The 11,159-nt window shown below is 61.5% G+C and overlaps 1 protein-coding gene across 2 annotated transcripts; it reads left to right on the forward strand.

The window, feature by feature from the left end:
• The first annotated feature begins 72 nt into the window (after positions 1-72).
• Positions 73-6,891, forward strand: LOC106489367 (uncharacterized). 2 transcript variants are annotated; one of them, XM_067317584.1, is made up of 20 exons: positions 73-142; positions 899-1,057; positions 1,157-1,272; positions 1,518-1,626; positions 1,911-2,027; positions 2,188-2,255; positions 2,330-2,434; positions 2,554-2,742; positions 2,849-2,951; positions 3,081-3,222; positions 3,295-3,478; positions 3,592-3,691; positions 3,778-3,896; positions 3,986-4,023; positions 4,284-4,396; positions 4,488-4,636; positions 4,812-4,906; positions 5,398-5,476; positions 5,738-5,846; positions 6,335-6,891. In XM_067317584.1, exons 1-20 carry the CDS (start codon positions 88-90, stop codon positions 6,769-6,771), a joined length of 2,586 nt encoding a protein of 861 aa, XP_067173685.1. In that variant the 5' UTR covers positions 73-87; the 3' UTR covers positions 6,772-6,891. The 2 variants fall into 2 exon arrangements, with proteins under 2 accessions (XP_067173685.1, XP_067173686.1); XM_067317585.1 differs by having other exon boundaries at positions 6,271-6,423.
• Positions 6,892-11,159: the final 4,268 nt, after the last annotated feature.

Raw genomic sequence — 11,159 nt, forward strand, 5'->3', positions numbered from 1 at the left:
ACCCCGCGCGCTCCCGGCGCCGCCCGTTAAAAGCGGCGGCGGCGGCGGCGCTGCGCTATCGCCGAGCCCGGCGCCGCCGCCGCCCCCATGGCCAGCGAGGGCGAGCCCGGCCGCCGCCGCCGCTACACGCAGGACGCGCTGGGTGAGCGAGGCGCCGCGCCGTACCGGGGGGGCCCTGCACCCGGGGGGGGGTTGTTTGCACCGGGGGGGCCTTCACGGGTATTGCACCGGCGGGGTTGCACGGCGGGGTGGCCCCGAGCATTGCACCGGGGCGGGGGGAGGGGACCGGGCTTTGTACCGGGGGGGGTTTAGGCTTTGCACCGGGGCGGAGGGTGGGGGGGACCCTGGATATTGCACCGGGAGGGGGAGGGTGCATGGCAGGGCGGCACTGCGCATTGCACCGGGGGGGGGGGGGGAGAGTGGTCCCTCCTGGGCTTCCCCCTGGGCATTGCACCCGGGGGGGGGGTGCACCGGGGGGGGGGTCCCTCCTGGGTATTGCATTGGGGGGGGGGGAGGTTCCTCCTGGGTGTTGCACCCGTGGAGGGGGGGGCGGTCCTGGACATTGCACCGGGGGGCTTTGCACGGGTGGGGGTCCCTCCCTGGGCTTTGCACCAGGGAAAGGCGGGGTTGCACAGTGGGGTGGCACCAAGCATTGCACTGGGGGTTTGGGGGGGTCCCCTCCAGGCTCCCCCCCCCCCCCCGAGCTTTGCACCGGGGTGCAGCGGCTGCCGGAGCGTGCGAGCCGTGGGGGGGGGGGAATCCTGCTCCCGGGGCCGGTGCTTGTCCCCCGCCACCCCCAGCATCCCTGCAGGCCGGGGAGCCGAGGAGGCTCCGGGGCGAACGCACGGGGGCTCGGTGGCCCCCGGGGGGGGCCGTCGGGCCGCTGCCTCTCTCGCAGACCCCCCCAAGGACCTGGAGGCGGGGGGCGAGGGGCCGCGGCGGGGCTCGCTCTGCGACCGCCGCTGCGCCGCCATCAACAACGCCCAGGGCGACCTGGGCGACCTGCCCTCGGGTTCCCACCACCACCACGGCATCTTCGCTCCCCGCATCCTGCCCGGTAGGTCGGTCCCGAAAGCCCAGCAGCGCCGGGCAGGGGGATCGTCCCCGTCCCCCCCCCCCGCCCCCGGTCTAGCACCCGCTCGCCTCTCGCCCGCAGTCGTCGCCTGCCAGCAGCACTCGGAGGAGGTGGCAGTGTGCGAGAGCTGCCTGGTGAAAACCACCCTGACGGCCGAGAACGTGGTGGAGGCCAACAAGCTCTCCAATAATTACAAGGTAGGTCCTCCCCGTACCCTCTTCCCGCGGCTCGGGTGGGTTTTTTTGGGTGGCGGGGGGAGCATCTCCATCCCAGGCTGCTGTTGGAGACATCAGCATGGGGATGGATGGAGATGCGCAGAGAGGAGACCCAAGAGGTGGCCTTGCCCCGGGTTGTCCCCTCCGGGGAGCCACCACGGTCTGGCCACCGGCCCCACATGACTGATAATTGATTGCACGCGACTCAACCCTTCCCCTCTCTCCAGTTCGGCTTCAAGAAGTGGAAGAGCCACGTGACTGCCCGGCCTTGGGAGGACCGCTCGGAGATCGTGAAGGAGCTCTACTCCGACCTGAACGTCATCAAGGGCCCCGGAGGTGGGGGACCACTTGGGGCCATGGGGACCAGGCTGAGCCATGAAGCTCCGGGCAGCCGTGGAGGCTCGCGGGTCGGGCAGGCTCAGGAAGATGGTGGCTCCTGGCTCTGCCAGCAGCAAAGCCTGGGGATGCTCAGTTAAATCCCATGGCTGCTGGTGGGACGTGGCCACTTCTTCCTCCGCCAAGCCCACGGGCAAGCGGTGTTGACTCCCTGAGCACGTTTTTGGGGAGAAAAGGGCTGGTGGAGCAACGGGTGGCCAAGCAGAGCCCGTCCCTCCCCGCAGGCTCCACGGTGACGTGCGGCAACGTGCTCTACCTGCTGCTCTTCGGCTGGTGGCTGGCGCTCCTCTACCTCCTGGTGGCCGCCGTGATGTTCCTCACCGTCGTCGGGGCTCCCTACGGTGAGTCCTCCCGGCTCCCCGCTAAATCCTCGCCTCCGGGATTGGCCCGGAGCGGGTCTCCGGGCTTGGCAGCACCCCGGGGCTGAGCTGGTGCAACGTGGGGGGCGTTGGGCTCCTGCCCCACGTCCCTGCCCCACGTCCGACGCCGCTCTCGCCGCAGGACGGCTCTGCTGGGACCTGGCCGGCTACTTCCTCTGGCCCTTCGGCAAAGTGATCCAGCGGGTGGAGGTAACGGCGAGCCCCCGGGAGCCGGGTCCCCGCGGGGGCACGCAGGTGGCCCTGACGTCCTCGCTCTCCACCAGGGTCCCCCGCGGCCCCCCGCGGAGGCCAGCGGCGCCCAGGAGACCTCGGCCCTGCTCGGTGGCCCGGCACCCAGCCGCTGGCGCCCCGCGGACCCCGGCTTCCGGGTGAGCACCCGGCGCGGAAAGGGTGGATGGATCCCAGGGTGGGGGTGTTATTTTGGAGCTCAGCTGCTCCAAATTGGTTTTTTTCCACCCAAAATAACGTGCCGCCTCCCCCTTGGCAGCGCCGCGCCGCCGCCGCCGTGGCCTGGCTCTGCCTGGGCTACCCAGTGCTGGCGCTGGCCCACGGGCTCGTCTGCTTCGTCGCCTGGCTCCTCGTCTTCCTCATCCCCGTCGCCAAGATGAGCGCCCGCACGGCCCGCCGGGTGCTGCTGCTGCCCCCGGAGCAGGTGCACGTCCGGCGCCTGCGCATGGTGGGTGGCCTCCGGCGCGGTGGGGACGGCGTGGGCACCCTCCTGGTGGGCTGGGTTTGGGGGGGGGGGACACCCGGAGCGGTGTCATCGACTCGTCCCCTTGCAGACGGAGGTGCCGCTGGAGGCGGAGGTGATCCTGTGCTGCTACCACGCCGTGAACGCCTACTACTACAAGTACGCCGTGGATGGCATCAACGTCTTTGCCGTCAGTATCCTTTTTCTCCCCCTTTTTTTTTGGGGGGGGGGTGGGGGGACACCAACGTGGCCACCTCTCCGAGGTGCTGCCCCCCCAAAGAAAGTTGCCCCCGCTTCGGACGCGTCCTTGACGGCCGCCGCAGACCTGCTGCCGCTGGTGGTGGTGACGCTGGTGCTGGGCTACGTGGACGGGCGCAACCGGCTGACGAGCTCGCCCGTGAAGTTCGCCCTGGCCCTGCTCTCCATCATGCCCCTCTCCTACTACATCGGCATGGCCATCGCCAGGTGAGCGGGCCGCCCCCCGCGCCGGGGCCGCCCCACCGCCGCCCCCCGCTGACCCCCTTCCCGTCCCCGCAGCATCTCGGCGCAGAGCACCTTCGCGGTGGGGGCGGTGGTGAACGCCACCTTCGGCTCCATCACGGAGCTCACCTTCTACATCACGGCGCTCATCAAGGGCGCCCGCGAGGGCAACAAGTGCTACGAGGAGATCGTCAAGGCGGCGCTGACGGGCACCCTGGTGGGCTGCGTCCTCCTCGTCCCGGTGAGCCCGGCGGGGAAGGGGGCGCTCGTGTCACGAAAGCCCCCGTTCTCTGGCACGAGTAGGGGAGAGGACCTCCTCGCCGGGGTCGTGCTGATGGCCCCGTTGCCTCCAAGGGCTTGTGCATGGTGATAGGAGGCATCCGGCACCAGGAGCAGAGGTTCAACAGCCGCTCGGCGGGCGTCAGCTCGGCCCTGCTCTTCCTCTCCGTGGGAGGTGAGCGCCCCAGGGGCGATGCCGGGGCGGCAGGAGGACGTCCCGCGCCGCCGCCTCGTGCCCACTGCTGCCTCTCCCGCCGGCAGGCGTCTTCGCCCCGACGCTCTTCTCCAAGGTGTACGGGAAGCTGGTGTGCGGCGAGTGCCACAACGTCACCCAGAACCCGCTGGGCCACTACCTCTGCCAGAGCTGCCACTTCGACCTGGTGAGTCCCCCGAACCGCGGCGCTCCTGGTGGGCGCCCACCCCGGGGACACCCACGCGGGGATTTGGGTTGATGGACTCTCCGTTGCAGATGCAGAACAACGGCACGCTCTACTACAGCCACGTCCAGTGAGTGTCCCGCGGTGGCCCCGGTCCCCACGTTGGGGTGGATCATCTTGGGTTGGCTTGCGGCTCCTCGGGGTGCCGCCTGGTCCCTGGCAGGGTGTCCCCCAGCCTGGGGATGGCACCACTGTGCCCACCTGGTCCCAAGGCTGGACCACGCTGTGTCCATCTCCCTCTGTCCTGGTGTCCCCAGCCCCATGGGGCGTGGGGGAGCCGCCGTGGCCTCCGAAGGGCTCTCGCGTGGGGCTGAGCGCCGTGTCCTGCAGGCCCCTGGTGTACACGGTGTCCCTGCTGCTCCCTGCTGCCTACCTCATCGGCCTCTTCTTCACCCTGAAAACTCACTCGCACATCTACGACATCCACATCAGCGACTGCCACAGTGAGTGCCGCCCCGGCTCCACTCGGCTCCCCTTCCCACCCCAGGAGGTCCATGCAGGGTTTCTGACCGCATCCCTGCTCCTTTCCCCTAGTGCCTGGCCACCACCACAGCGCCGTGGTCCACTGGTCTCGGTGGAGGGCACTCGTCATCCTCCTGCTGTCCACGCTCTGCATGTCGGCCTGCGCCGACCTGGCCACGGAGCACATCAGCCCCATCCTCACCAACTCCACCATCTCCCAGGTGAGCGTGGTGGGGCCGAGACCTGCCCTCCAGGGCCGGGAAGCCACCCTGGCCATGGGTGACCTTGCCCAATGGGGCCGGGATGCTGAGAGCTGATCCTTGGTGGGAGGAGCTGCTCTGCACGTGGCCAGGATGTGGCCATACGTGCGCGCTGACACCTCTGCTTCCTTGGCAGTACTTCATCGGGGTCACCGTGCTGGCCATGGTGCCCGAGCTGCCCGAAATCGTCAACGGCATCCAGTTCGCTCTGCAGAACAACCTGAGCTTGAGGTGAGGCAGCCCAAACGGGTTGGCGCTCGACGCTGTCCTCCCCGGGACGGTCCCCATGCCCTGGCCTGGCCCCGGTGTGCAGCAACGGGGCTGAGTTTTCCCTTGCTTGGCTCCAGCCTGCAGCGCTGATGAGGTGGTGAGCCCTGTGGCCGTGGTACTTGGCCACGAGCGGACTTAAAATCACTGGAAAATGAGGCCAGAAGCAGGTTCTGCTCCTCTGGTTCTCAAAGGCAGCCTTGTCCTCGCCCCGAGCTGAGCTGTCCTAGCTGGACTGGCACTGCAGGTGGTACAAACTGCTGCTTAACCCAGCTGTGAAACAGCTGCAACACAGTGAAATCCAAGATGCTCCAGTGGGACAACGTCCCCCATCTCCTGCAAGGCACCCCAAGGGCTGCCGGGGCTCTGATCTCGCCCCTGGGTGAGATCCTTGGTGCTCCTGCGGCCGGAGATTTAGCACTTGGTGTCTGTGACATCCCTCTGCTCCTCCCCAGCATCGAGATCGGGAACTGCATTGCTGTCCAGGTGTGCATGCTGCAGATACCCATCCTGGTGCTCTTCACCATCTTCTACGTAAGTGGTGCCCAGGAGAGTCGGGGGGGGGGGGGGGCACACCACGCACGTGCTTGCCCAGGCACAGCAAGGACACAGCCACTGTCCCCGTCATCTCTGCCGCTGGCTCGGCACCCTCTGCCCAGCACAGCCACTTGCAGGGGGAAGTGGGGTCAGATATCTCCTCCCTTGGCTGATGCTGCTCCCATCCTGAGGGACGTGTTGGGAGGTGACATGCAAGTCTCTGGTCAGGCATAAATACAGCTCTTTTCTGCCTCACAGCCCACCAACTTCACATTGGTCTTCAGTGACCTGCACGTCTACGCCAGCATGTTCAGTGTGGTTCTCATGAACTACATCTTCATGGATGGCAAGTGTGACTACTTCCAAGGTAATGCCCAGGCAGGAGGCTGCTGTGGGGATGTACCCAGCTTCCCTGCAAGGATCGGGGTGGGAGCTCCTGGAGACAGCCCTGGGGTCACCCACTTGCTGTAGCTCCTGGCCTGTGGTGACTTTAGCCATTCCTGGGGTCTTGGTGACAATCTAGGTGGTGTTGGGTCAGGGCTGGAGCTGCCACCCTGCAACCAAATACAAGAGCAGGGCTTGGCTTGGGGTGGGAAAAGGGAGCAGCTCCCTAGGGGCAATCACTGCTATTCCTTTTTAAGAGAGGGTTTAAGTCCCTTTACCCGAGATTGGGCAGAAGAGCATGCGTTTCCTCAGGCACGCTAATCCAAACTGCGCCAGAAAGGCTTAAATGCAACCTTCCTTCCTGCTCCAGCAAACAACCCCCTTCCAAACTGGTCTTTCTGCCCTAGGCACTGTGCTGGTGATGGTCTACTTCATCCTCTTGGCTGTGTATTTCTTTGCACCTTCACCCAGTGGCTGCTGAGGCCTGGACTTGGCGTTCTCCAACCCTCCTGCTGGGTCAGCGCCTCGCAGGGCGCATCTCGTGTCTCAGGGACTTGGCTGGGCTGGCTCCAGTCTGGAAGCGTTGCTTGCGACGAGTCTGCTGCTGTCGTCTCCTCCAGCTCTTGCGGTGGGGTGCAACCGGAATGTCAGTGCTGGGAAAGGTGGTGGCAACGGGAGCACTCCTGAACCAAGAAGGAGCCTTAATGCCAGAGCACTTCACAGAGGTATTTCCAGCACACGTGTGTGGATGGAAGGAAAAATGGTCCTTGGTGGAGGGTCTTGAAGGAGGTTGCCGTGTGGACTCAAGGACAGACCCTTCCCTGGGAAGTGTTGCACTGGAGAAGGTGCCTGAGAAGAGCCTCTTGCCCTTCCGAGCTGGGGGTGATCCCTGCTTCCCCAGGGCCTGAACCCAGGCCTGGAAGGGACTCTGGCCCACGGGATCACATAAGGCTTTTGGATGGTGCTTGAAACACACCAAATGTTTTCTTTCAGCTGTTTTGTCATTAAAGCAGTTTTGTACAAACTAGAAATAAGCTCACTTCTCCTTGTATGAGCCTCCGGTAGCCAGCTCCCGCTCTGTGCCTGCGCTGCCAGCCCCGCTGGTGGCTGAGGGTTGTGGCAGGACCACGCTAGGTAAGAAGCTCTCCAAACCCCTCAGGATGGAGCAGGGCTGGCTGCTCTGAGCCAGCGTGGGGCTCCTGGCTCCCAGTGAGGCTGGGGTGGGAGGCCTCTGGGTGCCCAGCAGCAAGGTTAGTGATGGTCTTGGTGGTGGGACAGCCACTTGGTGCCCACCAAGGCTGGCTCTTGCAGAGCAGGAGGTGGGCAGCAGTGGTGGCTTGGTCAGAGCAGCATCCCTGGGAGCAGAGCAGGGTGGTGGAGGATCCTGAAACCTGCAGTGCAGGAACGACTTGCTTCAGATGGGGAAAGGGTTGTGCCCAGTCTGGCCTCAGTCAAACCTTCAGGGGCCAAGAGACGGCCCTTCTTGCAGCAATGGGATGATGGGGGGTAGGGGGAAAGAGGCCCTGGGCTCTGCTGAGGTTGCAGCACTTCACTTCCACAATGAGGTGGAGATTTGGGGCAGTTTCCTGACTCCATGCCTCTCCAAGTGTCACCTGAGCTGAAGAAGCTACTGAAGGAGGAGGCCGCGCGACGGTGAGTTACTCAGCGGCGCATGCCCCAAGTGTGGCAGGGTCCTTGGCTTTGGAGCAGACATGGGACGTGTGTGCGGCAGGACCTGCTCTCTGCTCTGGTGGAGCAAGAGATTCCCCAGGCAGAAATTCGCCTGAGTGAAGAGCGTGACTGGCACATGGGATCAGCATAGCTGCTCCTTGTGCCATGACCGTGCTTATCTCACCGGTGAGAGCTGTTATGGTGGAGACATGTCACCGCCATGCCAGTACCACAGTAAGCAGAGCCAATGGCAGGGTGGTGGGCTGGAGGGAAGGCCAGGCTGCAGGGGCAGCCGGAGTTGGGAAGCCGCTTGTCCTCCCTGCCTGGAGCTCGGAGGTGGGGTAGAGAGAGCAGCGATGCGTTGATTAGGTCTTCCTTTGGATGGGCAAGCTGTGCCTTGCGTGTGCTTTAGGTGTGGTTACACGTGCTATTACTGCGACTTTACGGTGACTTGGGCCCTCCATGCTTGGCCTTTTTGGTCTACTGGGGAGAGCTTGCTTTCTCCCTGTCTTGTCCTGATTGCAAACCTTCTCACACCAGGGGTTTTAATGCAGCAGGCAAACCTGAGCAGGTCTTAGGGGCAGAGAGCGTCTGCAGCAGCTTGGTGTTTGACTGCCATGAGTGACCACCCTCATCCTCCTGGAGGGAACACTGATGTTAAACGTGGCCCCACAAGACTAGGCTAGCAGTGGACTAAGGCTATTGCTCCAAAGCAGCCTGTCTGTCCACGCTGCACGTCCGCACGGGCCCTGGTTAAATGGGCACCCAGCAAGGGTGCCTGGCAAAGACGGGCGCGAGGAGATGCTGAAAGGAGAGGTGCCATGAACTAACGTGGGCGCTGGCCAGCTGGAAACTCATGGTCCTGCAGCACAGCAAAGGCTCGGAGCCACCCCGGTCCCAGCACTGCAGCTGGCGGCACCAAAAACGGCTCTGAGATACTTTCCTCTCCAGTACAGTTCAGGCTCGCTGGGTACGAAGTACAAAAGCTGTCGGTCTCCTCTTCCTCTGCTGAGGGCAGGCAGTGAAGGCAGCTCTGAACGTTGATACAAGGGCAGATGCCAGCAGACGGGGCAAGGTTAGAGAACAAAGCAGCTGCTTTGGATGGATTTACTGGTCAGAGCACTAAAAAAAAAACCCAAAGAACAACAAAAAAAGCAAAGAACACCGGACACACAAATACAGGCAAGTACAGCTCCTGGCCCCCTTCTCTCCCCAGCCTCTCCCCGCTCCGTGGGGACGTCCTTTTGTCACAAAAAGCAGGGAAGGAAACGACGCTCACGCGTTAACAACATGCACATTGGATGCCAAAAGGACCCACAGGGACCAGAGAAACTGGACAAGACTTACAAACTAAAGTAAGGCAGGCAGTGAGCAGCAGCCAGGGTCCCTCTCCCACGGCTGGAGCGAGGGTATCAACTCACTCGTGAGTAAAGACGCTGTCTTAGCAAGTGTGTGTTTGTTTGGTTGTTTTAAGGACTTTTTTTTCCTCCCTCCCTCAGTATAGCAGCATTATGGCCAATGCTGTTGTCTTTAATGCAGATGTTTGGGAACATTCCTGTGCAGGTATCAAGAGTTGGCTGATGGCAGCAAGATAGACTCAAGCGCCTTCAAGCGCTTGTCCCCACCGTGCAGCAGCCGCCCCAGGGCTCTGGGAGGGACTGACCTGTCCTGCAGGCAGGCTTAGAGGGAGGAAAGGGCCAGACACGTGCCCGGGCACCACACTGACACCCTACCACCTTTCTTCTTCGCTTTGATCCTGCCATCACACAGCAGCAGTGTGGCAGCGTTTCGGTTTACGCAGCCCCTCGGAGGATGACCCGATAAGGCCACTGGAGCAAGGAAGACAGTCTTAAGGAAGCTGCTTGATCAGAGATCCGGTAGGAGATGGTTTTAATATTGCCTTCAGGAGAGGAAAGAGCTCATCGACTTTAAGGGGAGAAAGAAGAGAACCAGCACATGCACTGTCAAGCCACTCCAGTAAGAGGGGCCCAGCTAAACTGGAGGCCACAGGGTAAAGAGGTGGTGGAGACATTCAGCCTCTGCAAGGGGAGACGAGCACCACCGAGTTAAGGCGAGAAGAGGGAGCTGGGGAGAAGGTCACTCAGCCCAACGGGGCCCCAGCTTTCTCAAGAGCTTTCCACAGAAGAGGTCAATGCAAGCACACCTTCCCCCTACACCAGGGGGAGGACAGCAGGTGACAGAAGCGCAAAGGAGCCACGCTCCCTGCTTACACGCTTCCAAAGGCCACCTCTGCCCATAGTGTCACTGGGGCTGGGAGCACTGCCCGGGGTCGGCTCCTTGTGCCATCTCCATGCTGTGCTCTCACCTGTGCCTAGTGGGTGCTGCAGTGAGCACCGTTCGCACCAGTAGCCAGAGAAGCTAGGAGAAAGCTAAAAATGCAATGATCTACCTTCCAGGGGCAACAACTTTCTGCCCCACAGGCTCTTAGATGGAAGCCAGCACAAACATGGAGATGTTTGAAGCCATAAATATGTCCTGGGCCTGGGTATCGAGCGCCACAGCGTAGTCACCGTCCGCTAGCTTTGCCCTGCAGGCTGCAGGTCCTGCAGAAGTACAACGAAAGGGGAAGGATGCAACACAAAGCTACGAGCAGCAGCCGCCGGTTTCTGAGGTCCCAAGGCACCGGAGGATGTGTTTCACCTATGACAACCAACCTTTATTTTGCTGGGCCTTGAAAAAAGCAGCAAGTAAGATTACAATAAAAATGAACAACAACAACAACAAAAATCTATCCCCAAGAACTGGGGAAGTTTAACATTAGGGACAAGTGGTAACACTGCAACTGAGCAGCAGGGCGGGGCACGCCCTAAGACGGATGGCAGTGACTTGATCTGTCAGTGACATTCAGATTAACACCGTGAATTCAACGCTATGGTTTATTAAAACACAAATGCAATTTTTTAAAAGGAACTAAAAAACCCCAGAATCTAATATTTGCCTTAAATGATGCAAGAGGAAGTATTAGGAAAAGCTGATGAAAACAAACAAAAAAAAAAGAAGGCACTTAAAAATGATCTTCAAAGGAAAAGGCTTTTGCGCAAACCTGATGCCAGCCAAGTGGAGCTGCTCCGAGTTCGAGGGCCACTTCCGCACGTTCTCCAGAGCCAACTTCACAGCACACGAAGCACAGCAAGACAAGAGACAGAGATATCCCTTCCCCTCCTGCACGGGTAGTGATGAACACTGCTCACAGCAAGAGGGACGGATGTTCCCTCTCTCCTTTCCTGATGTTATATTTCCTGGGATGAGTGATCCATTAGCTTCCAAAGACCCCCAAAAAACCACTCACAAAAATGGATTAAAACCACATGCAAGGAAGCACCCCCCCAAAGGAACAAGCAGCTATCTAGAGAAAATCCAATGCACGAAGCATGGAAAGGAGGGAAACAAAAAGCTTACGGAAACGCGCTATAAAGTTATACGCGGATAACCAGTACTCACTTGGCATGGGTGGCTCACACCCAAGCGCAGGGTACGACACGCTGCAGGTTAAAAGACTGCTTTAAAATCCGCGGGGCGAGTTTCCTCCACTAGCTCTTTCAGAGTGCAATGCGAGCAGAAAGGGTTAAAAAAAAAAAAAAAAAAAGATTCAGCAAAACTTTTC

The sequence above is a fragment of the Apteryx mantelli genome, chromosome 1 (genome assembly GCF_036417845.1).
Source record: "Apteryx mantelli isolate bAptMan1 chromosome 1, bAptMan1.hap1, whole genome shotgun sequence".
NCBI classification, from domain to species: Eukaryota; Metazoa; Chordata; class Aves; order Apterygiformes; family Apterygidae; genus Apteryx; species Apteryx mantelli.

Bases quoted from the DNA above. Each gene is read 5' to 3' on its own strand.
- LOC106489367 (XM_067317584.1), top strand. From the start codon at position 88: ATGGCCAGCGAGGGCGAGCCCGGCCGCCGCCGCCGCTACACGCAGGAC. The intron at 1,273-1,517 runs GTAGGTCCTCCC...CCCTCTCTCCAG, and splicing joins AGCTCTCCAATAATTACAAG to TTCGGCTTCAAGAAGTGGAA. The intron at 1,627-1,910 runs GTGGGGGACCAC...CCCTCCCCGCAG, and splicing joins CGTCATCAAGGGCCCCGGAG to GCTCCACGGTGACGTGCGGC.